This window comes from Epinephelus fuscoguttatus, linkage group LG17 (genome assembly GCF_011397635.1).
Source record: "Epinephelus fuscoguttatus linkage group LG17, E.fuscoguttatus.final_Chr_v1".
Classification (NCBI taxonomy): domain Eukaryota; kingdom Metazoa; phylum Chordata; class Actinopteri; order Perciformes; family Serranidae; genus Epinephelus; species Epinephelus fuscoguttatus.
The window spans coordinates 10,187,150-10,212,100 of NC_064768.1; the positions used below are offsets into that span (position 1 = coordinate 10,187,150).

Sequence of the window (24,951 nt, forward strand, 5' to 3'; positions counted from 1 at the left end):
GATTTTAGCGTGAGGGTCCCTCAGTGCGTGAGGGTCGTGTATTGATGAGCTGGTCAATATTTGGCACGAGCGATAACAGCAGGCTGCTGAGGAGTCAGGACACAACGGGACACCCATGAAGGGACACAGGAATGTATTATAGACATACACACACAATGACACACATTTGTGCTACCAAACTTACTACTAGACAACATTCACAGGAGTCTGAGGTCATGTTCGTGAGTCTGCCTCCCACTGATATTGGCTGTAAGAACAGTTTTTACTAGTGATGGCCAAATGAAGCCTCATGAAGCATTTCCTTTATTTTATGAGCCCACTAGATGGCACTCTTGGTTTAAAAGGGGAGGCTCAAAGAATGGCAATTCAATGTGTTTTCAAATTTTTGTTGAAAAAAGTGCCATCTAGTGGGCTTATAAAATAAAGAAAATGCTTCATGAGGCTTCATTTGGCCATCACTAGTTTTTACCACAAACTCAGCATCAGTCTTTTTCTCAGAATTTCCGGAATTCTATTATACTGTTATAGTAAACAGGCTGGTTGAAAAACTATGTCAATATGAGAGTTAAGAAATCACATACTGATGAACTTTGGTCTCTTATTTACAACTAATGTTACTAACTATCTGACATGCATAGACTATTTCCGGTAGAGTTAACAGTTTGAGTTCACGTCATGTGTCTGTTTATACATTAATGTCTTAGACCATTCATTGCTCTTCAGATAGGCTGGTTGTTCTTTTCCTTAAAAAGGCAAATATACAGCTTTAATTTGAAGGAATACATTGATTCTAAAGGATGAAACATTTAATGCAGGCTTTCTTTTTTTTTCTTCTCTACTCGTGGGTACCTATAGAACACATTTTAATCCGGATATCTTGAGGTGAGCATTCAAATGGCCATACCAGTTGCTCCCTTGCCAAAATGTAGCTTAAATTCAAAGTATTATTTAGCCCCTTTCATGACAAGCTATGCCAATATAGTTGGTATCAATGGATGCCATGGGTTGTCTAGTTTGAGATGATACCCAAGCCTTTATGTTACCTTAAAAAATGATTGCACCGCAGCCTCTTAAATACAGTAATGTTGCCACCCCCCCCCCCCCCCCCTCCACCCGCTCCCCCCCCGTTAGGGGCGTGACCACCAACAACTGCATTTTAGTTATAATTCTGCGAGACCGCACAAGCCCCTGCCCCTCCGTCTTTCAATTCCCTTGTCATAGCCACCACAGTTAACGCACACCAATTGAGCGCCCTTCAGAGCAGCATTCACCTCACCCTGCCCTGCCTCAACTGGTGACAACCAAACGACAGTGTTTGCTCTAAGCTTCCTCTGTGTTTGCTACTTTTGTGAAATGAAACCAAATGTATGGGCATTAAAATGAACCAGGACATGTCTGCGTACGGCCCTGCAGTCAAACTATGCTAACATGTTGCTAAATTTACAAATGATTGTTTTTCCCTGTACGACCAAAGATGTCACATGCAGCACTTTGTTTTCAGCAAACTGTCAGAGATGTTCATCCTGATTCTGATCAATTAATTAGTCAATCAAATAGCACTCGTACCCACTTTGGTCCATCTACATCTACTGACTCATCTATCTCTTTATACAGTATAACCTATTTTTTTTTTTTTTTTTTTTTGAGGGAATCATATTGAGACCATTTTTTTGTCCAGAGTCCAGAGTGTAGCAGAGAGAGAGAAAAACACACACAGCTGGACAGAACATGATATAAAATACATATACAATCACAACCACACAAACAAAGGGATGTATAGAAAGACCACAGCAAGATATGACAAAACACATGACGCATCAGAGATAATCACTGACATCACTTAATGATTTAAAGGGTGTGAACATGTTGCATTTGTCCGTGTAGCTGACATGTGCACCTGTAGAGTGTGTGAGCATAGTAAGAGAGACAAGTGTGTTTCCTCAGTAGTGAAGAGGCGTCTTGTAGCTAGAAGCTTGGAGCAAAAATAGAAACTGCACACTAAGAATTTCCACAAATGCATTTATCATCAAATCCAGCGTTCACGATGATATTTTGCAGCGCAGAAATGTTGTCTGCTATGAACTGGACTGCAGCTGTATAGTAAAAGTTTTGGTCCTCATATTGTACATATAGAGGAGAAACAAACAAACGCTACACATTTACAACCTCTCTGTTCCTCACACTCACAGTCAGCCAGTGCTACTGAACACACACCTACACACAATACCAAAAACCAAGCATGCATGCTTAAAACCATCAAAGCTCTTACAGCACATATTGTCTCTGTTGGCACACATCTGCAGCGTTCCTGACTCACAGAGTTATTATGGCACACATACAGACATACACCGCCCACACAGCGCTCCATATAGAAACATGCATTATTCACAAATCACAGCTCCAGTGAACTCTTGTTGCAACAATCCCTCAACTGTTTTAATGACTTCATGTATAAAAACTGGAGCAGTAGACCACCCCTAAACTAATCACCTCCTGATTGCTTGTCTCAACATTAAGGGGATAAAAAAAATCACTTGCCTGCTCCTCCATCTTCTGGAAATTTCACTCCAAATGAAGGCTGCAGAGAGGAGATCTTCAGGTGGTGGTTGAAAGCTTTGCAGGACCCGCCCGCCGGCGCTCTCAGCTGCAAGAAAAGAAACAAACCTCGTTAGGCGCTGTCCGTGGTACCTGCTGGTTTGCCAGGCAGGACACGGCCGCTTCCCTCGTCCTTCCCATCAGGACTCAACCACAACTGGAAATATCATGCATTTCACAGTGCATATTACAGCTATAAAGAGCAGGAGGTAAATGAGGATGATTTTTGGTCCGTTTACCTCTCTCTGTGTCTGTGATGTCGGTCAAACTGGAGCAAGCACTGGATTTTTCCACGCCTAAAGAAAGACCTCAGATCCAAAAGCAGCACAACCGGGACGATAAAGTGACACTCACCTGTCGTGACTACAGGACGGACAATGATACACTGCTGCAGCGGTGCCTCCCTCCTTTTTCTCTCTGAATCCGTCACGTCACATACAGCGGCTGCGAGGTGAACCGCACGTACTCGCACGCAGTTGTTTTTATTATTTCTTTTCCCCCCAGCCTACGCCATCAACCTATGAAAAACTGGAATGCTGGGATGCCGTGACGTGACCCCGCCCCTCCGCTTCTACGTGCAGAAATCCGTGACTCTTTTGCATCATCACCGCATCCCGTAAGGAGAGGCGGCCTCCATGTCCTATTATGGCTGCAGACGTTATTCGGTTACTTGGTCAGCTTAGTTGACGAAAGCGTGGGCGCATGCGCGTAAGGAGGGGGGCTTATGAGGGTCGCGAGGGGATGGTTGTGATCCCCCAACACCCGCCCCCCGCCTCCCTCTCTTTTGCGCCACGGTTTCCTCCTCGCTTTCCCATGATGCCTCTCGCAGCGACCTTGACAGGAGCTGCAGGGTGATGATGCTGATGCTGCAGATGCTGATGCAACTCGGTCCGTTACTGAGGGTGCTGTCACACCTGTGGTTGGGCTCATATGGTTTCACCTGAGAGTTAAACATGATGCAATGTTACATTTTAATTTTTGTTTGGTTCCTGTTCACTCTGATATTTTGCAAACGAACCAAGAGGAGTAAACATGAGTTTTCCTGACTGTCAGGTAACTCCTTGATTGGACTTGTGGGGGTTTGTCATCCTGCATCATTCTGCATCATCCTGCATCATCAGGACCTCTGTGGGGAAATCACATTCCCATGACTGCACCAGCACTGCATCCAGCCCTTTAATGCTTCTTAAGTGTATATATTTATGGTCAAACAGCCCATAGACAAATAACTGAGTGTAAGCATCATTAGTGGGCTATTATTAGACCGGAAATCAGTCTCATGTGATTCTTGAGACAGTATGGAAAGGCGTCTTGTACAGGAATGATTCAGGGTATAATACTGTGGGATCACTGACACACACTCATTTTAATGGACTTAATGAACAGACAAAGTACACAGAGTCGGATACAATGGTGGCAGTTTTACTTATTTTTAATCAGGGGAAATACCCACACTGACGTGCATATGTGTTGCCATGGTAACATGTATGCATTAGCATAAATAGATTATGGGATATATACTGTATTTTGTGAAGAGCCACCACATGAGGCAACTGTCCACATCAATGTGAAATAAAAGTGGATATATCTGGTGTCAGATAACACACACACACTGCAGTTCTCCCAGTCTTGTGATCTGCTCGTGACATGGAGACAATAACAAAAGTCAGCTGATGGGGCATGACAGAGGTTTGTGTAAATGTGCTTACGCAATGAATTTTGCATAGTTCACTCTTGCCAGAATGAGTGTGGAAAAATTCAGAGACACTGTATATCAAAGAGTTTATTTTCTACTGTCAGTGATGAAGAGCTTCAGAAGAGCTGCTAAATAGACCTGATGGTGAGACTGTTTCTGAACAGGTGCTTTCAAGGTCAAGGATAAATGTTTAATTTCAGATTGAAGAGTCAACATGGACAGGAAGTTATTTAAGTGCTTTAGAGAAAAGAAAAATTTGAGCACCGCTAAATATTATTTCAATCAGGAGAGACAGAAGAATGAAGTTAATTAATATTTCATTCAGAATATGAGTGTACAGATTAATATATGATTTGTGCTGACTCAAATTTAACACAAATCTTTGGCGCTTGGACACCAGAGAGAGAGATATTTTGCGACTGGGGGACACCTGAGTGGTAGCAGGATAAATCCCCCCCATGGAGTCCAGACACGTGGTGGTGGTGGCCGATGACTCCGAGGCTGATGACCGATGACTGCTGAGGCAGATGAGACTGATGAATCCATAAAGCCTAGGTGGTGATGCGGAGGTGGAAGACATGCACGACTGTGGCAAGAAAGAACTACAGCAGAGAAAGAACCATATTTAAAATGAGGAGCAGTAAGATGATAGGCTGACAGAGAAGGTGTGTCGCTGTGCCACTGATTCTTTGTGAATTGGCTGATGACTCAACTGACCTACCCAGACAATGACACTTAGAGTCAGTGTGTGAGCATACGTGCAAGGAGTAATGGCAGGGTGAGAAAGAACTTCAGAGTCTGAGCATGAAAAGTATTGTCTTCCTGGCTGAACTTTCGCCAGAGCTTTATTGGTGGTGAATTTGTTTTTTCAGCTTCCTTCCTGATTTACTGTTTTTTGGGTTTTTTTTAAAAGAAGTTTTATTCATGTTTCTGTTGATTGTTTAAAGTATGTGGATGCAATGCAAGACAAATCTCCCTGAGAACAGACAATAAAGTAGTATCTTTCTGCAGAGGTATGGACTTGAGTCACATGACTTGGACTTTAACACCAATGACTCTTGATTTCACTTGGATCTGAGCCTTTTGATTTGCAAATTCTTCATAATTTCCCCCAAGCCCCCAAGTTTATTTTAAAAGTGTGCCATTAATCAGTTAATTTGCCTTCATTTCCTGAATCATGTAACTGAATCATTAAAACTGTTCCTTCCCTGCAAGTCAGCAGTTGATTCTCCAGGTCCTCATGGCTTGAACCAATCTGCCAGCATCCAGTCAGGTTTGCCGATGAGAACCCTGAAGAAGATAACGTTACTAACGTTACCAAAGGTAATTTTGCTTGTGTAAAAACAAACAAACAAACAAACAAAAAAAACTATGTGGTGGCCATCAGAAAATGAATTGCAATATGAAAAACGTGTGGACTTTCGACTTGCAAACAATGACCTGGGCCCACCTCTGATTTATGCACGTCTGGTTAGATGCTTGGCTACATTTACTTGTCTCGGTTTATTTATATATTGTCTCATTTATACTCTGTGCATTGACAATTATGTTAAATCTAATCTCATGTTTTTACGCTGTTTTGACCTGCAGGTGGTATTTTAAAAACTTTATTTCTTTAATCCAAACACTATTACTTACTTTTTACTTTATTTACATAATATTGACACTCTGTTTCTTCATATTGTAATTTTACTGTTGTGTTACTTCTTTCTACTCTGTATGTGTGATATCCATTTCATAATCCTTCCCTATGCAGATGGAGGGTCTAAGAGTCAGGGGTTTTGTATGTTGTACACATTGTGAAGCCCTCTGATGCAACTTTGTGATTTTAGGCAACGTAACTATAAGTTACATGATTTTAAATCATTAGTTTCCTCCTTATGCTTATGTTTGCTATCCCCCATCTCATATTTTGGTATATAAACAGCAAAATGTATCAAACCCCTTCTTCAGTTTCTTCACTTTCTCCTTAAATATGTAAAAAAACATTGTAGAGACTCATACAGGAATAATCCCTCTCAGTCATCACGCATTACCCCTTGAAGTGTGTAAAAATGATTTTTTTTTAAAAATTCTACAGAGACTCTGCCCTCTGCCTGTATTTACTTATTTTCTGCGTTGCAGAAGTTTTTGAGTGTGTTACCCCACAGTACTCAGGTGAGGTCAGGGCTTTATAAAAAGGTAGCGACCAGATGCCAGGCCATAAGCAGCAGCGTTTAAGAGAAATGGTGCCGAAAAAGGCAAACAAGACTCAATCTGGGGTTGGCTTTCACTTTCTCTGTCCCTGTTAAGTGTGTTTACAAACTGTAACTGACAATCCTGCATAGTATTCCTTTAAGTAATAAGCCAAAAAGGTGGTGGAGGGTGAAGGGGGTGCTTGCTTATACCTCTCCTACTTATCTATTTCAAAATAACTGTGTTTACTCCACCCTACCTCATACATCTCCATCAGGTTGTTTTTAGTATTGTTAGGCTGTGTGAACAGACATAGTCTTGACTACTTTCTGATTAAAGACATTAATATTTCAGATCTGACAACGTAACCATGTAGACTCTCTACACTGCTGTCACTTTTCAAAAGAAAAGCCCCTGCAGTTCTTCCTAGTATTTCTAACATATCAAATATTGTTCTAATTACCTCCACCAAAGAGGCTTCATATGGTTTGCAGGATTAATGTAAAACTACCCGCCTGATCTTCATGAAACTTGGTGGAAAGCTGTAGGGCCATAAAAGAACCAATTCAATTTTGGAGCGGATCTGAATCACTGGGTGAATGCACTTTTTTTCCCCACTTTCGTCAACATTGCCAGATAGGGCATTTGGCCGTTGCAGAGATCTGCACTCTCCGACTGCCCTTCTAGTTTTCTTATCGTCTGATCATGTCTATGTTTAATGTCCAGGGTAATTTGAGCACTGACTCAAAATCAAATATAAAAGTGTCAAGGTTCACAGTAACATTAAATAATTTATTTAGTTGCTTCTGTACAGAGAGAGTAGATGCTTCACATTAAGATACTAAGATGATGATAGAAGAATGTGTCAGTTCAGATCTTTCCAGCAAAAGTTCCCGACTCCAGCTGGTCATCCCATTTCTGAACCTGCAGGACAGAGCAAGATGAAGTTCAAAAAGGACCAAGATATGGTGCTTACAGTCAAAAAGAAATGAATATCTGGCATTATGCAACTACATCTCTACAGTTTTAATATGAAGATGATGTGCAGATGATAAAATAAAATAGGAAATATCGGTGTTATAGTCGATGACAGCAGATGTTTAACTAATACTCTCAGCCCTATAAGACCACATGTATGTTCATTACTCAACCAGTGTTCTGTTGAATTCATGAGGAAAACATTTCTCACATGGCTTCACTGTGAACGAAGACTCCAAAAACTGAGAAAATGTTTGATGAATTGAAGTTATAGGTAGTGATGGCCAAATGAAGCCTCATAGAGCATTTTCTTTATTTTATAAGCCCACTAGATGGCGCTCTTGGTTTAAAGAGAGAGACTTAAAGAATGGCAATTCAGTGTGCTTTCAACTTTTTGTTGAAGAAATAGCGTCATGTAGTGGGCTCATAAGATGAAGAAAATACTTCATGAAGCTTCATTTGGCCATCACTAGTCATAGGTGAACACCATTAACGACCGCAAACTGTATCAAAACATCAGTTTACAAACGCTCACATAGCTCATGCAGTTTCATCCAAGTCTTATTTATCCAGCTGTTTGCTCAGCACTTCCCAAACAGACAGCCTTTCCAACCGGAAATTTAAATGATTAAAACAAGCAGCAGCAGATACAAGCAGCCGAAATGAGTTTCCTCCGTGGGGTGGCTGGGCTCAGCCTTAGAGATAGGGTGAGGAGCTTAGAAATCAGGAGGGAGCTTAAAGTAGAGCCTCTTGTCCTTGGTGTCTAAAGGGGTCAGTTGAGGTGGTTCTGGCATCTGATGAGGATGTGTCCTGGGCGCCTCCTGTTGGAGGTGTTCCGGGCACGTCCCACTGGTAGGAGGGATTACGTATCTCGTCGTCACAAGTCTGGGAACGCCTTGGGGTCCAGCGTTGCTGAGAGAGGGATGTCTGGGGTGCTTTGCTTGACTTGTTGCCCCATGATCCGGCCCCGGGTAAGTGGATGAAAATGGATGAATGGATGGATGAACACAGAAGCTCCAGTCTTATGCTGTGTTCACACTCAGCGCAACACAGCAACAGGCTATAGATCATATTTAAAGGAAACCAGTGACATGACGCTACAAACTGACTCCTGACACCTGTCACTGTGTAGAGGTGTGACTACAAATCAAAGCTAAGCTGGCCTCAACTTTTTTCAGCACTCCAATGATGTGGTGAAATGTTAACCAATCATATGTTTTTGTTTCTAGCTGTGGTGCTCTGCTATTTAGCTGAGTTAGCTGACGCCATGCTAGCTTTCTGTCCGTTGCTGTGCACATGGGGGATGCAATACGGTGGTAAAATGTGATATTAAAATGAAGCTCAAAAGCATCAACGTGTTTTTGACCAAATACAAACTTCAGATGACATTTAGCCCAGAATCCTTGTTTTAAGGAGCAGAGACACACACAAGCCAGGATGATTTATCTATATCGACAAGTGCTTGAGCAACACTTAAATGGAGACTCTGTGATGTATCTGGCCACGCTGTTTCTTTGTTGCTCGTAGTGTAAACACAGCTTACCACTACCTTGTTCAGTTAGTTGTTTGTGTTATTGTGTAACTATTTTTATGTGACTGTGTTGGTGAATCCAAACTAACCCTTTAAAACACCACAGTCACACTATAACACCAACTAACTAACTGGTGGAGCCATAGACCGTGTTCGGAGAGGTAAAATCACTGGTTTTGTTGATGGAGTCTGGATTTAAAGAGAGCTCAGATAACTAGAGATGGCCAAATGAAGCTTCATGAAGTATTTTCTTCATCTTATGAGCCCACTAGATGGCGCTTTTTCTTCAACAAAAAGTTGAAAGCACACTGAATTGCCATTCTTTGAGTCTCTCTCTTTAAACCAAGAGCGCCATCTAGTGGGCTTATAAAATAAAGAAAATGCTTCATGAGGCTTCATTTGGCCATCACTACAGATAACACTGACTTTCGGCTTAGTTCCTCATCAGAAAGGTCTGTCTGTTTGGAAAGTACTGAGAATATGACTGGACAAATGAGACTTGGATTATACTGCAAGAGCTACTTGAGAGTTGGTAAATGGATGTTTTGATATAGTTTTGCTGTTGATAAACCTATTTTATCACTCTGTTTTTGGACCCTTGGTTCATTGTGGAGGCGTGGGAGAAAAAAGAATTTTCTTTACAAATTCAACATAACATGGGCTGAATAACTGATACACTAGTGATCATTTAGGGGTTTGACGTATTCCTTTAAATGATGAAAACAGTCAGTATTTGGTGTAACTTACCCAGCTCATAGGGCAGAGGCTCTTGTAGACCCTCTTGTACCAATCACAGGGAGCCGTGTCCTGGTCTTTGGCGGACAGAGCTTTGTTACATCTGTGGAAATCTGCAGAGAACACAGAGAGAAAGAAGAGATGCCAGAGCAGGAAATAAACGGCCAGCTGAGATCCCAGAGATGACTGCTAATCAGAGAAAGCCATTCTTATTTAAAATCCAAAGAATCAACGCTTTCTGTACCTTCAGTACAGTTGAAATTATAATCAAACTCCATGAAAATCAAAAGGGGGGCAGAGCTGAAGATGAGTGAACAGCCCATCCATCAAGGACGCTTGAAATGCTTGACATGAAGCTGAAATACAGCTATCACATCTTCAAAATGGAGCTGTGACACTAATCGTCCCCCTAATAAAATGCAGCAACATAATAATTTGATGCAGAAGAAGGCTGAGACAGAAATAGAGTTGTAACACCTGCTACAAACATCATACTGACCTTTGGCACAGCAGGAAATGTGCAATGTATTCAGTCTCTGTGTTCTTTGAGTTCCAGAAGCAGCAGTTGCAACACAGCTTTGATTTCAATACTGAAGTCTAGATATTTTTTACCTGACAAATTTGAAAGGTTTTTGGTAGGTGTTTAACAGGATCTGTGTCAGTGTCAGGTTTGTCAGCCTCACCACATTACTTTTTAAAATGAGAATAGTCTGCAGATAAAAACATCCGAGAATATATGATAAGACGAAGTATAAAAATGTTTAATCAAATGATTTTTTGGGGAGCAAGATTAAATATCCAATATCCTTTTTCAGTTTGACCTTACACCTGCAGTTAAAGCCCAGCTCCTCCATTCACACAATCATTAAACAATATGTATATGTTAAGACACGCAGACAAAGCTTTGGAGCAAAGCTGAGGTAGATGTGACTTGTGTCCATTTTCACTTGTCTTGGTTAAAAGCTGATGCTGGATTCAACATGATATGAGTGAAAACAGAGGAACTGCCCAGTAATAGTGTGACACAAGGACAGGATCACATCAAGGATCACATCAATTTTAAACTGCCTTGACAGCGCCCAGACTTTATGAACTAGATCTATGAGAGAGAGGTAAATTGTCTTGTATACCCAGATAGTTCTGGAAACAGTTGCGGGTCTGGTTGGTGTTGGGGAAGCGGGCGTCGAATGGAGCTGTCCTGTAGTTCTTGATCTTCTCCTCCATCTGCTCAGACATCTTCAAGCTGCTGGATTTCTGCAGAGGACAAGAAAAATGTGTTACCCACTCCAAACTGTAATCACACTGACTGGACTCTGCAAAAAGAAAGTGTGTCTGCAGTACAAGAGAAGGCATTTTTAATCCTCAAAACACACTGTCCAGGGCACTGGATGGCACTGATCACCAGCTATTAAAACTTAATTATTTTCTCAGTCTAAGCAAGTTTTGATAAATGTGTTGGGTGCCGAATTTACCAGATGATGCTCCTGAATAGTGAGATACTTTTAATTGTGCTCTACGAGGTGTGTGTGTCGCACTCGCACAGGGAATATTAAAAACACACCGCTTTTACAAATGGAGTTTGGCATATCACCTCTGCATAACGTACAATAGATAACTGAACGCTTTCATGCACATTAGCCGCGAATGGTGCATTATTATTAATGACAGCGACTGTTTAAGCTAATAATTAGCTGTCTGTAAACAATACATTTAACATTGGTTCATAAATAGGCTACATATTATTATAAATCACGACAACCGTCACAATTACAAGCCTGCTCACTGTTAGCCTTCAGGGATAAATATAGATAAATCAACGCTAAGCCTGGCAGGTGTCAGTGAGCGTGTGATGATGCTTCTTACTTCTAACCCATCTGCCAAAGATAAACACATAAATGAATCAACTAAATAAATTTAAAAGCAATAATTAACTACGTACTAATGAAGCAGAAGGCATGTAATTCTTGAGAAACACGGTTTACCTTTTACAGAGAAATTCCGCTATAATCTCAGTGTCCTCCGGTCTGAAGGGTTGCTCCCTCGCAGGGCATGTCGGGTAACAGGAGCGTCGCTTTCAGGTGATGTTTGGAGAGGCAGCACCACCTGGTGGACACAGTGAGGCGGTACAGCTGCAGACTGGAAACATCCATGGATGATGCAGCACAGACAATGTTGACAACATCAACCATGTCAATGGATACATTTGTATTGTTGGGATTTTGTTAATTCAGTATGTGATATATATTGTCATAATTTCTTACATATTTTGGAAAGGTATAATAAAGAATGTGCTGTGGAAAAAAATGTGGTCTTTGCCTCTATTATTTTCTTACTTATAAAGTGAGAGAAGTTACTTTTAAATTAATTTACAGGTTCTACCCAGCAAAATATTTCCTTAAGAGTTTAAAAATGACATTTAGTCTGATTCATTTTTTTGTAAAAATTTTGACAAATCGGTTTTATGTTCATTTTGGAATTGTTGTTAAGATGAAAATGTAAGAAAATTATTTATAATGAATCTTTTATTATTTATTTTTTTTAAAGATATTTTTTGGGCGTTTTAGCCTTTAATTGATAGGACAGCTTAAGCGTGATGGTGGGAGAGAGAGAGGGAAGGACATGCAGCAAAGGGCCAAAGGCTGGAGTCGAACCCAGGCCCTGCCGCAACAGCCTTGTACGTGGGGCCCCTGCTCTACCACTAAGCCACCGACACCCCGAATCTTTTACTTTTACTACAAATGCAAATTCAGTGGTTCTAAACCAAGATTGTTGTATTCAAAACTGAACTCAACGAATATATTGCTGCAATCAAACATTCAAAGAACTCCATAAAGACTGTGCTGTTATATGTAACCTTTGTGACCTCCTAGGACTGATGTTGGAGCATCTTTGACAGAAGTCTTTTCTATGACTTACTCAATCAGAACCTTGTAAACCTTGGTTGTCTGCCTGTAACACTTCACTTTGTGTTGCTCTAATTGTTTTATGTGAACCGTATTTGATATTGTCTTTAATAAAAAAAAAATAGAATAGCAATGAGAATCCATTCTAATGACAATGATCATGATGATGAATGTGGACTCATGCTAATGCAAAATGCCCAGTGTCGGGATTAAGTAGTTATATGTAAATATAATATAGAAGAAATGTAAGGTCCTGGGTTCAAATCTTGCTGGAGTCAACGCCAGCAAAGGCATATGGTCACAAGAGTCCCATCATCAAATTAAATGAGATCAGATTAATCTGAGCCAAGTCCTCGACGAGGGCGCATCTCAATCCCGTCGTAGACAGGAGGTTCCAGACAAAAAAGCAGATTCACTTAAAACAGTCTGTATTCACGACAGAAAGTTTATATGTAGAATGTAACATTCATTCTGTTGCTTCGCTGTGTAGGAATGCCCTCTTTTGGCAGAGCCTATCACTGGGTTCTTTCAGCTCTACTGCCCATTATAAATCATTTATTAGAAAAGTACTTAAAAGGTAATCAAATATATAATTTATATTACTCTAATGAAGTAGTTAAAGTAGTTACATTACGTATTTATTTTAGTAGAATAACTAGTAAAATTTCAAAACTGAAAATGCCTCCACACCTCATTCAGTAATGTTAGATATTATCGCTTCTGCAAAAATATTAAATGTTAAACTTCATTTTTGACCTTGGAAAAAGAAAAGTCTGAATGCAAGTTTCATTTAAGATGTGGTTTAAATGTGGTTGAAATCTCTGGAAATAGTTATAACATTGTTTTGTTTTTCCTTGTACAGTTAAGATAAACGGTAATGTTTTACATCACCTCTTCACCTATATTATTAAAAGAAAATACATTTACATTAAAATTAACTTTTTAAAATTTACTTTTGCAGGTTATCTGTTCTTTAGTTATGTTGTTATAATTGTTTTTTTTTTTTTAAATACAAAAAGGTAATTATTTAGGAATTGAGCTGTTGAAAGCCTAATTTCCTGAAGGATAAATGAAATATTATTCCTTCTTGATGGAGTTTGAATAAGGACTAGTGAGGTTGGGTTCCTGCAAAAAGAAGGACAACAATAACAAAAGAAAAAACAAGCAAATATGTGAAACAAGTAGGAATTAATTTTGTTGAGAAAAGTATTTTTTTTTATTATTATCAGTATAACAGCTATCAAATTTAAATCAACAGCAGAAATATGTCAGCTGCACGCCCCTGAATCACTTTTCACTAATCTGGCTTTGCTGTGCTTTTTTTTTTTGATTATTTTCGTCTGGTTCACTGCAGAGAGGCTTGTCTCCTCTCACAGATTCTCCTCAGCAGGTTGGAGCATCTGTAGGTGAACCAGCTCCTTGTGTAGGTGTCTCCCGGGGTGAGCCGACCACACAGCTCACTGCTGTCCGTTTTATCGGGCTCACGCTCCCAAAACCTGCAGAGAGACGCAAAAAAAAAAAGAAAAAAAAAACCACTCTTTAATCTGTTACCATGGCAACCACTCCTCCTCCATATAAAAATGCATTATAAAATTAAAACAGCCACCCACTGTCTTTCAATCCCCTCCCCATTATGGCACATGTAATCACAGCATATGCAAAGTGAGAGGTTACTGTCGATACTGTGAGCTACAGTCACGATTTAAATAGAAGGAAAAGCCGTTTTAGCACAATACATAATATCAAAACAAACACACTGAACACAAACACCAAAAAGGAAGTGTTAATTTTACTTTATCTGAACTGATTATACGCATTTGTTTTGTATTTCAAGACATTTTCCCTGCTGTTGCTTCTTATCTAGACCTCCTCATTGTGTTTTTTGTTGTTATTTGTCCTTCTAGGTCAACTAATTTGTAAACTCTGCTTTCCCAGTTTTTAGCAAAATAGTAGAGTTTTATATTTGAATCATGAGGAAAGTTTGCCTGAACAGACTCAGTAGATTTAGGAGCCTGTTTTGTGCATATTATTGTGCATTTTAATTTCTTCACAAAACAAATATTTCTCTAAGGGCATCTTTTACATTTTGATAGTATAGTATAGTGGTCTCCAGAATAGAGGAAATTAAAGGAGATTCGATGTTTTGACATAAAAATCAATCAGTCAAATAAAAATCATAGCAAACTGTGGTTTACATCCGTGTTTTCACTATTCATCTTGATTGTGGAACTATGTTTTCAGCTCCCTCACACCCGTGTGTAAACTGCTTGATTGTTCGTTTGACCCTGAAGTGTTATACACTCCAGCTCACTTGATGGTGATAATGCTCCTTTACGTGGGTGTCACTAACCGGCAGGAAACCATTGCAATGTAATAGGACACAGAGAAGAAGCAGAAGAAGAAGGTTGGCGTTGTGTTCAAAGGCATCGTACTGTGAAGGTTGTTTACAAGCGAGTAATCCATTGTGCAATTGTTTAAACTTATGACAAAACTTGTTCGTTCGTTCTCGATCTTCCTCCAGGAGCGCACACAGCACTGTCGAGCAGGCACTTTCGCTGAGCTGAAAGACTACAATGACTACAACCTTGTCGTAAACAACCCCCTTTCTGTTTCCTGTGGCGGATTACTACCAACAGACAATGAGGCTTCCTATAGAAAACCAATGGATTACACAAAATGTCGAATAAATCATCATGGAAACCAGTTTGCTACGATTTTTATGTCAGAACATCAACGAACACCACTGATCACTCGGTGAGTTTCATGACTTTGAAAACGAACGTTTAGGGTGGTTTTAGGACAGGTTCACACATGGCCATAGGCAGCAGTGTTAAGCCAGGCAGGGGGAAGCTGAATTCTCCGAAAATAAGCAATCGTCACGATTTTGGTCCTAACCACTCTATTTCATCATAAACAACCCAGAAATGGGGCTCAAAGTGCAAAATAACGGACTTCTCCTTTAATTTCCTCTATTCTGGGGAAATTTTATGCTTTATGCCTTTTCTGCATTAAATCAGGTTGTAAATCATGGATGGATTATTTACCAGGGCCTCCCTGGCATTCACCTGCAAAATGTCACCTAAATTAACACATACTGACCAGAAAGAGACACAAAATTACCTGAAAGAGACACAAAACCACATAAAGTTGCATAACGACTCTAAAAATACTAGTAGAGGGCGTGTTCCTCCCCGAAATCTATGCCTTTGTTTGTGTGTCCTCACGGGTGAACCACCAACATGTGACCACACTCTCAGGCTACAGGAAGAGATCAGCGTCTGGTGGCTGTCACCTCAGCAGCCCCATTTATCCCCGTTCAACCCTCCTCCTCCTCTCCATCTGTCTGTCATCACTCACCCTGGTCCCTGCTCCACCGGGGAGCCGTCACTCCACTGCCAACCTCCGTCACCTCCGCTGCTCCTCAGGCCGAGCCAGTACGAGTCTCCCTGGCTCAGACTCCGGGCCTTTTTCCACAGAAACACCTGAGAAACATGTCAGAAAAAGTTGTCAATAAAAGGTGTTAATTCCCCTCCCTCTTCTGGGGATAGCATTAAACTGTGTTACATATAGAGCAAGAGAGTGAAAGATAAAACCCAGATGACCTCAAGCAGACGTCCCCATATTTCATACAGGTCTTTAATCTATTCTTAACCTCTTCCTGTGAGGGTGTGTGTGTGCGCGCGTGCATGTCGAGATGTGAGCTGATATTTCAAGGAAAGCATCTCAAATGTTTACAACTGGACAGATGCAGAATATATCATCAATGAAATTCAATGTAGGACACATGAATGCTAAAAAAAGAAGGCAGACACAGTCTCCAGTGATGTTATGTGAAATATGATGACACATAAACACACTTACAATAAACATAATGGATGAAATATGTGATGTTAATGTATGAGGGTGTGTTTATGACTATGTAATGTAAACAATGACAGAACAAAGCAGTTTACCTGCTCCTCCTCTGTCCTGACTGTGACCACAGCGCCCCCCAGTGCCATGCAGTGGTACTGGCTGCTGATCCAGTCGGCCCTGTCCTGACTGAACAGGAAACATTTCTCTCCCTGAGGTGTCCAGCCGGCTGGACATGGGCTGCACACTCTCTCTGGGTGAGAAGAGAAAGAGAGGAGAAGAAGAAGAAGACGGGTGAAATAACACATCCTTAGAGTGTGTTTTAATCTGCTTCAAGCTCCAAATGACCTTTTCACAACATAAATGCCAAGACTGGGTCAGTTTCCAGCAGTGATAGGACTTTTTTCCAGCTGTGAAAACATTCTTATATGAATTTTTTTTCTTGCCCTTTCATGCATGAATTACAAAATCATGAAGCAATTGTTTTAATTCAAAAGCGTAAAGACTGTCATAATACATCAAGTTAAGACTAAAATCATGACCAAATGAGTTTTGTTTTGAACACGTTAATGACTTTGTGCGTACTATTAAAATAAAGTGATCTACATTTTGCAAAACTGTGACAATCCTTAATGCTGTTTAAACAGGCTCTATGTGAAATTCAGAGCATATGAGTTGTCAGTACACAGTTCTCGACATGGAAGTGGCTGAGCAAAAGGCTTGCAGCTAACGGTGCCGGCTAACTCCATAAACAGTATTAAACAACAGCAACAGTGCTGACAGAGCTAATGATGTTAACGAGGGGAAACAGGCTTTTTTGGTGCTTTTTTTTCAACAAAAGATTGAAAATACATTGACTTGCCATTCTTTGAGCCTCCCTTTTTAAAACAAGAGCACCATCTAGTGGGCTCATAAAATAAAGAAAATGCTTCATGAGGCTTCATTTGGCCATCACTAAAGAGAGGTGGATACAGCGTTGGAGGCAGGGCAGCGTTCTTTGCTATGAAAGTTGCTCAGTGGTGCATGAAACCCAAAAGTTTAACCTCTCGGGTGTAAAATTATCCGGAACTTCTGCAGTGTTGGGCCCACAGAGCTAGCACACTAGAGACTTCCCTTGGCCAAGGGGCTAACTTCCCTTTAAGTGCTCTGCTAATTTGAATTTGGATAAAATCATTTTAATCGCACAACTCTTCTAGACTTTCAAATGTTATTGGACCGAATAGAGCAAGCCTCGATAGTGAGACGAGTCATTTCCTGGGGCTTGTGGCGCTCAAAAAATGTATCCACTGATTTACAATTGTCTCTTTCACGAGTCTATGAGTTAAAGTCTTTTTAAGTCAAAACACATGATGGAACCAGAAGCTGTAGTTCAGCTAAAACATGCCCATTTCCTAGCCTTCGGTCTCCACTGGTTTCTTGGCCGCTCTGCACTGTGAACCAACCAGGTCAGACAGAAGCTAACGTTAGCTTGTGGCACCGCTCATTCAACAATTACAGCTTTTAATGCCATCCCAGTGGAACGCATTGCTGCTGGTCTCCCCCCAGGTCACCCTGCTGAATATGTTTGTTTATAGTTTATTCTGAAAACCCTTGCAGCATTGTTTAATATGTTAGCACTGCTAGCTGTGTTGACACTGCTCTTGGTGGTAACACTGTCAACAATGCTAAAAGGGTTCATTGGCTCAAAGTTGAGCTGCTTACTCATGGGTCATGCTGGGAGTAGACCAGAAGTTGGACATGATGTTTCATCAGCTGTTGGGCCATAGTCTTGGGTATGTTACGGGATGCCGTTACTGGTGATAAAAGTCTTTTTGGGTCAAGTGGCATCACATGACAAAACCAGAAGCTGTAATTCCACCGTTTGGGCCATGGATGTATAATAATACCTAGATACCAAACTCCAATATGACGCTGACTCATTCCAATGAGGTTGCTTGCCTGGTGCATATCCCAAAAAACAGTTTTTAGCTTCCGGTTTACTTCCACAGTGTATGGCCCACTGAATATGTGTTTCTCCTGCTGGCCATGCCTGCGAGTTCCTGCTCGGCTCATAGGCTTTACATTATGACGACATCACATATGCTGAAATTGCTTTTTTCTGTTCAGGGAAAGTTCTACAAATATTAAACCCACATGCACACAAAATGTGTAATAGAAAGGGTCATAACTGAACTTGTTTACAGTTTAAGGTGGCTTGTCAACAGCTTTCACAGATGTCTCTTTTACAATAGTGGTCTATGGGGAAAATGCTTTTTTTTGCTCATTCGGGGATTCAGTACTATGAGTGGCCACTGGGCAAAACTGGAAGCAAGACTAAATGGTGTTTTTGTGAGCCTGGTTTGGACATTGTAAAATTAGCTTCACAGCTTGACCGATATCAATGCTAAGTACTTGATGAACGCAGTGCAAAGCAACAATGATGAGCTAGCCAATGGTGCACACACATTCCTTAACATGCAGACCCTGCCAGACAGGCTTAAACAATCCACACAGAAGCTGTCATTACTAAACACGGAGAGATAGCATGACTACATTCTCTGCTCAGGATGCCATTAGGTCTACTTGGTAAGACCTAATGTTCATATACATGTGCAGATTACATCATTATTTTAGGGGTGAATGGAAAACTGTAGTGCTCCAAACAATGGATGGCTAACGTCCACTACAGCGGGCGGTTATAGTGAGAGAGAGAGAGAATTCTTGTTATCTGCATCCAAAATGAAGCAGCTGACATGGTGCAGCAGATGACATTGTGCCTTAGCTGTTTGTGGTTTGTGTACTTTTGCAAATCACTATGCAGATCAGAGCCGCTGGGTCAAACGGTTTTCTGCAAATAATTCCTTGTGTTCAATCTGCAGGTGCACGTCTGATTCTATGAAAGGATTGGAAAGTCAACACTGACAACAAATACCACACTGATTTTCAGGTAGTCTCCTGAGGTCATTCTTGTATTTGACTTGTTGTCATCCTTACTTTTACTTTCTTTTCTTTATTTCTTTCTATCTTTCTTTGATGTAGTGATATAAACACTCGGTTATGGTTAGGAAAAGATCATGTTTTGGCTTAAAGAAAGGCGCTCTTAATGGCACAATCGTGACTGGAAATGCAACAAAGTCTTGCTAAAAAACAACCATGTTTCCTGGCACTTTTACTGCTGGAAAAACAGGTTACTAGAAAACACTCATGTTTGGTTGGGAAACACAGCAATGACTCGCTATAAAACAACTGGGTTTGGGTCTCAAACAGTGGTCTGCAGCTTGGCAGGTGTCTCGCCCAGGTGACAAGCCATCAGTCATCCTGTCCACCTCCTGGTACTATTTCAATTTAGAAACATGATATGTCTGAAATGTAACGAATGTGTGATTTGCAGAAATGTACTATGTCAAACTTTTCCTCTGGTGAGTGCGCTATAACTTAACTCGAAAAGTCAAACCCGTAAACAGTCCTTTAAGGACCAGACTAATTGTCTAAATCTTGGGGCCCTCATTAACCCTGACTCCAAGAGCCCATCCACACAAACTTACCACTAGTGGTGGAGTTACTGACTGGGCAATACTGGTTCAGAGCTGGATACTGGGAGAACAGGAGGTTATATGACTGGTTAAGCTTCTCCAGGCTGTGTGTCAAATCTCTCAGTTTGGTCTCCTGCAGGGTTGATTGCGACTGGAACACCAAGGTGATCTGAACCACTGTGACATCAAACAGACACACACACACACGCGCGCGCGCACACACACACACACACACACACACACACACACACACACACCACAAAGACAGAAAATTACATACACAATGTCCCATCACCTGTTTCCATGGATACTGGCTAATAAAGGATGTGTCGGGGAGAAAACAAAGCAGACTGACAGAGGTACAAAAAATAAGATGACTCCATTCAGAGGAAACATGAAGAGTTAATCCTCTCGGTAAACGTTCAAATGAAGAATCTAAAATAAGATGTAAAAAGAATGACGTCTTAATTTTTGACAAAATGTCAGCTGCTGGCACAACAGTAAAGAATATTCTGGATTTTTTAAAGCAAAGATGACGGCATAAGCAGCTCATGGCTGCTGTCAAATTCATAGAATATATCTCAAGAAATTTTTCTCATAATCTAAAGAAAAGACCAAAACAAACAATGATGCAATCCTCCTAATAAATACTGTCTGCTTGGTCAAAGCATGATAAGTCCTCTTCCTCTGCAATGTTGTCCAAAATCTATTAGAAACACATCAGTGAGCCACACTGTTGCATTGGGTGACACATTCCTTCATTAACATAAACACACACACACACACACACCATCCTGCTGCCCGTCACTGAAAATAGTCCCCACAAATGCACTATTTCCTCCTGTCTCAGTGACTAACACCTAAAAACTACGGTGATCAGCTGTTTTAAGAATTCACTGTGACATAAAAACAAACAAACAAACAAAAAAACAACCAACCAACAAAAGAATAAATACATATCTGGGAGCCACTTTTAAATATGTACATCTTTACTCGGAACTAAACAGTAACTTCCAGGGTTATAAAATAAAGCCAATGCAAAGGTGTCAAAAACTGCAGTTCCTCAAATGGCCACATGAGGCTGGCTCTAAGAGCAGGTTAATCCTTGTAGACTCATGTTAAAATTGGCAACTTTACAGCAGAAATAAACAGTGTGTAGAAGGAGCTTTTAGGTTATTCCTATCATGCTGATGTCAACACATTCTCACTCTGACCTTGTCACATATTGATGTTTGGTCATGGACTTTCCACGTCCAGATATGACGTGCAAGGTACCCTGGGTGCGTTGGTGGTTGAAGTTCTGGGATGCTGTATCAATTTTTTTTTTTCCTGTTACAAGTCTTTTCTCAAAATACACATCTATTTTCACAGGAAATGTACAGTTTACATACAGTCTCTTTCAAATTAAATATCAGTACAACACCTCAAATTGATGTTTTTTTCTTCAACAACAAATGCATGTGGTTACCTTTTGCCAACACATGCCCATGGTTGGGTTTAGGCAACAAAAGCATGCGGTTGGGTTTAGGAAAAAAGAATAGGGTTTGGCTTTACAGTCTTATGGGAAGCAAATACCGGTGTTGGTGGTTGTTGGACCTATCCAGCCTTACTCCCACCCACCCTACTCGAACTTCCACTGCCTTATCTTTCATTCTTGTCCCGCCGTATTTCCCCCTGACACTGCTGGCCACTGTTAAACAATAAGCCGAAGTGAAAGTGAAACAATGCTGCTGATGTTTGTTCAAATGTTTGTTTTTCTGGTAAGTTTGGCTTTAATCAGTTATTGATGCTATTAAAAGGGAGTTTGATGACATGACTTGCTATTGGTCAATTGGAAGATGCGCAGACTCTGGCTCCAAATCACATCACTAGTGCACTGTAAGTCATGACGTATAGTCTTTCTAATTAGGTATTACATTTCAGTCTTACACTTCAACACTTTTACAACAAATGGTAACTTTCTTGACTTTAAGTTGACAAAGATCATATCTAAGTACATCAACTGTCAGAACCATAGCTTAAGTACATTTCATTACATGGGCATTGAGAAAGTGAAGATGCTACGGAGTGGTAATAGAGACAAAATCCTTCTCCAGAGGGAGGCATAATGGCTACATCTTCTTGATACCCTCAAACCTAGCTGGATAAATTTGGAGAATTCATTTGTGTGTTTTTTATGAAGTGAACAATATATTCATGTTTTTTAATGAAGTGAACATATTTGTGTTGTTGCACGTGTAAGTGCTCTAATCCATAAGATTCTGTGTCATGAAAGGTTTTGGCTCCCCATTGCTCGGGTGTACTTGTTGTGTTATTTGTGGTTACCTATAATTAACCCCTGTGTACACTGTTTGTGACATTGCCAGAATGTTGAAGAAGGGCGTCTGTAAAATGTTTTTTACTTTATTATTACTTATATTAAGGATTCAGCACCCAGTCCTAAAGGTTTAATTGTGAGTGAGCATGTTGTGTCTTATTATTACAACAACACTGTATCTGTGATTCATGGAACAATTCAAATTTAAACACTATTTTGTGTCATTGGATGCAGTTACATGATGGCTTCTCATTTGGAATGAATTAAATCTGAATGAAATCATTCAGAATTAAAGTCTTTCCATGTAGTTTACGTGGGGAATATTCATTCAGTGAGGGTTTACACAAAAAAAATAAGGTCCCATGGTGGTCCAGCAGAAGGGGAGGGACTTTGCCTCTTTGCCTATCAAAAAGTCAAAGTATCATACTCACAGCAGAGAGTCTGGAGCAGAGTGATGATGATGAGCAGAAAGCAGAGCAGAGAGAAGTAATGAGCCAGCTGTCTGTACTGACTCAACCAGCCTGAGAGACAACAACAAAAAAACAACACTTCAGCTTTACATGGACTGTTATTCAGCTGGTGTTGATTTATCACAGCACTACAAATTCACACAAAGGGTCATTTAAATCAGCCCAACAGTGAATCTGTATGAGGCTGAGCCTGTATTGTTGCACAAGGCTGCGTTATAATAAAATGTGATTTTAATACATATGAGCTTGTTGTATCTGATTCTGCAGATATACCTAATGCACTGGCACATTTGATTTTCCTACGTACCTCCACCGGAATCCAGCCATGCTGATAGTTTCAGTTTTATTTGCTGAGGTGTTGAGAATGTTGCTGAGACTTCAGCTGCCTCCCCACAGTGAGGTTTGCTGGTTAACGTAAGTAACTGGCACACTGATTCTGTAAGGAAAATTTAAATGTCATTTTGATTCTTTCAACACATCTAATAACATTCACTTTAACAGTAGGGAAAGCACTGCAAATAATAAATAAAGCTGGAACTATCTGCATGGCCAGGCATCACTGAGGATAAGTGGACACTATAACTGTTGTTTGGAACAGAACCTTTAAACTCATCATGCATCCTCAACGCAGAACGAGCAGCTCATTAATAGAATTATCAGTTAATGTGATAATACGTAAAACTCGACAGTGTTCTTCTAAAAGCCACTTGACACAGTCCGTGCATGTAATTGATTTTAAAGTGAAACAGTGTAAAATATGAAACATGGAAATTAAAACACTCCAAAAACTCACTTGATCTTTGTGTAAGGTCAAAAGTCCCTAATTTGCTGTATTAAGATCACACTTTTATGAAGAAAAACATGTTTAAATGTATTTTAAAGTGATTAACACTTGAAGTTTAAATGCATACACATTCCTGTAACAAGAAACACTTTGGAAAAATGAAAAAATTACTTTCATCTGTAGATGTTTCCTGTTGTTTCTCCTCCAGCAGAGCTGATCCATTGTTTACTCCCATTATTTGATCCAAGAGTTCAACAGGCACAAAGCTTTTGTTTCAGTAAATTAAAATATAACTGCTTTGCGTCAGCTGTTTCTCTTATGTCGTTTTAATCCCTAAAATAATTTATTTTCTAAAAGCAGGAACAAAACGCCAGCCCTGTGTTCCTATGGTTGGTGAGTGTGATATCTCACATATGAAAACACTGGCTCCTCTGCAGCTGCATGCAAAACACAACTGATAACCAAACAAGCTGGGAGAGTTCAGCAGCTGGTGCGCACCTATAGCCATAATGGAAGTCCCCATCACCATCTGTTCTTCTTTTCTGTGATACTGTAAAATGTTGTTGATGAATACTGTAATTCATAAAAGTAACACACAGACATTCACACTGGCACTCTACCTATTCGAGAGCTGCACTTGAGTTTTAAATCAAGGCTGGATCAACCTGCTTGGCCAGGTTGCTAGAAGAAAATGTTGATACCTTCTGATGCTGTGTTTCCAGCCAAGATAGTGCCCTGAAAAGCGATTTGTTTCTACTGATGCTGTGTCTCAGATCGTGTACTTCTGTACTTACACTTACTATTTTGAGTGCATAAGTGCGTTCACACTGAGAAGTATGGAAAAATGCAGTGCACTATGAGTACCTGGATGGTGCACTCAAAACGGTCAAAAAGTTCAGTGTGGAACTATGGACACTTCTCGCCCTCAATGGTCGCCATCTTGGCTACATAGCGGAAAGGGAGGGAGCACTTTTAAAACTGGAAATTGCGACCGTGAACGCTGCATTGTACAAATACATGTGTTTTTTGCACTAAGCACCACTATACTGTTGTCGGGTATAAGCCAGCAGTATGTTTATTGGGTTAATTTAGCAGTCTGTAATGATTTGGTACCGCGACCGGTAACGCGAATGCTAATGCTAGTTTGCTAACTAGCTAATTTGCAGTCGTCCTTTCCGGTGAGTGCACGACGGCACTACGCCAATGAGTACATAGTGCACACAGTACACTACATAGAAGTGTACTAACGGAAGTATGTGATTTGAGACACACCATGAGACTTTGTGGCGTTTCCTGCCAGGATAGTGCCACAAAAGCAGTTGTTTTCTACTGAAATGTTGCTACATTTCCTGCTGTTATGGTGGCACGAAAAGCAGTTATTTTGGCACCAAGACATTGCTGCA

The 24,951-nt window shown here is 40.5% G+C and overlaps 3 protein-coding genes across 6 annotated transcripts in view; all 3 read right to left on the minus strand.

Moving 5' to 3' along the window:
- LOC125905059 (solute carrier family 2, facilitated glucose transporter member 1-like) overlaps positions 1–3,257 on the minus strand; it is a 36,231-nt gene extending 32,974 nt beyond the window's left edge. For 2 of the 3 annotated variants that reach the window (XM_049602864.1, XM_049602862.1), the window contains exons 1-2: positions 2,950–3,257; positions 2,539–2,644 (exon numbers count right to left, since the gene is read on the minus strand). In XM_049602864.1, the coding sequence (XP_049458821.1) occupies positions 2,539–2,550 (12 nt within the window). In that variant the 5' untranslated portion in view covers positions 2,551–2,644; positions 2,950–3,257. Of the gene's footprint in view, positions 1–2,538; positions 2,645–2,834 lie in introns of all 3 variants that reach the window. The other variant, XM_049602863.1, reaches the window with a different exon arrangement.
- Positions 3,258–7,093: 3,836 nt separating this feature from the next.
- On the minus strand, positions 7,094–11,759 carry LOC125905066 (cytochrome c oxidase subunit 6B1-like). The gene is made up of 4 exons (XM_049602880.1): positions 11,693–11,759; positions 10,841–10,964; positions 9,723–9,823; positions 7,094–7,390 (listed from the first exon to the last, which is right to left on the minus strand). The coding sequence occupies exons 2-4, from the start codon at positions 10,944–10,946 to the stop codon at positions 7,337–7,339; spliced, it is 261 nt and encodes an 86-aa protein (XP_049458837.1). The 5' UTR covers positions 10,947–10,964; positions 11,693–11,759; the 3' UTR covers positions 7,094–7,336.
- Positions 11,760–13,858: 2,099 nt separating this feature from the next.
- On the minus strand, positions 13,859–23,941 carry LOC125905063 (C-type lectin domain family 6 member A-like). 2 transcript variants are annotated; one of them, XM_049602876.1, is made up of 7 exons: positions 23,720–23,941; positions 23,072–23,200; positions 22,726–22,815; positions 19,990–20,154; positions 16,567–16,718; positions 15,971–16,095; positions 13,859–14,109 (listed from the first exon to the last, which is right to left on the minus strand). In XM_049602876.1, the coding sequence occupies exons 1-7, from the start codon at positions 23,781–23,783 to the stop codon at positions 13,959–13,961; spliced, it is 876 nt and encodes a 291-aa protein (XP_049458833.1). In that variant the 5' UTR covers positions 23,784–23,941; the 3' UTR covers positions 13,859–13,958. The 2 variants fall into 2 exon arrangements, with proteins under 2 accessions (XP_049458833.1, XP_049458834.1); XM_049602877.1 differs by lacking the exon at positions 23,072–23,200.
- Positions 23,942–24,951: the final 1,010 nt, after the last annotated feature.

Coding starts and splice junctions, on each gene's coding strand:
- LOC125905066 (XM_049602880.1), bottom strand. CDS start 10,946: ATGTCTGAGCAGATGGAGGAGAAGATCAAGAACTACAGGACAGCTCCA. Junction 9,824..10,840: donor CTGTTTCCAGAACTATCTGG/GTATACAAGACA, acceptor TGTTCTCTGCAG/ATTTCCACAGATGTAACAAA. Junction 7,391..9,722: donor GCCTCTGCCCTATGAGCTGG/GTAAGTTACACC, acceptor TCTGTCCTGCAG/GTTCAGAAATGGGATGACCA.
- LOC125905063 (XM_049602876.1), bottom strand. CDS start 23,783: ATGGGAGTAAACAATGGATCAGCTCTGCTGGAGGAGAAACAACAGGAA. Junction 16,719..19,989: donor CAGTAACTCCACCACTAGTG/GTAAGTTTGTGT, acceptor CTTCTCACCCAG/AGAGAGTGTGCAGCCCATGT. Junction 14,110..15,970: donor CCGGTGGAGCAGGGACCAGG/GTGAGTGATGAC, acceptor GTCTCTCTGCAG/GTTTTGGGAGCGTGAGCCCG.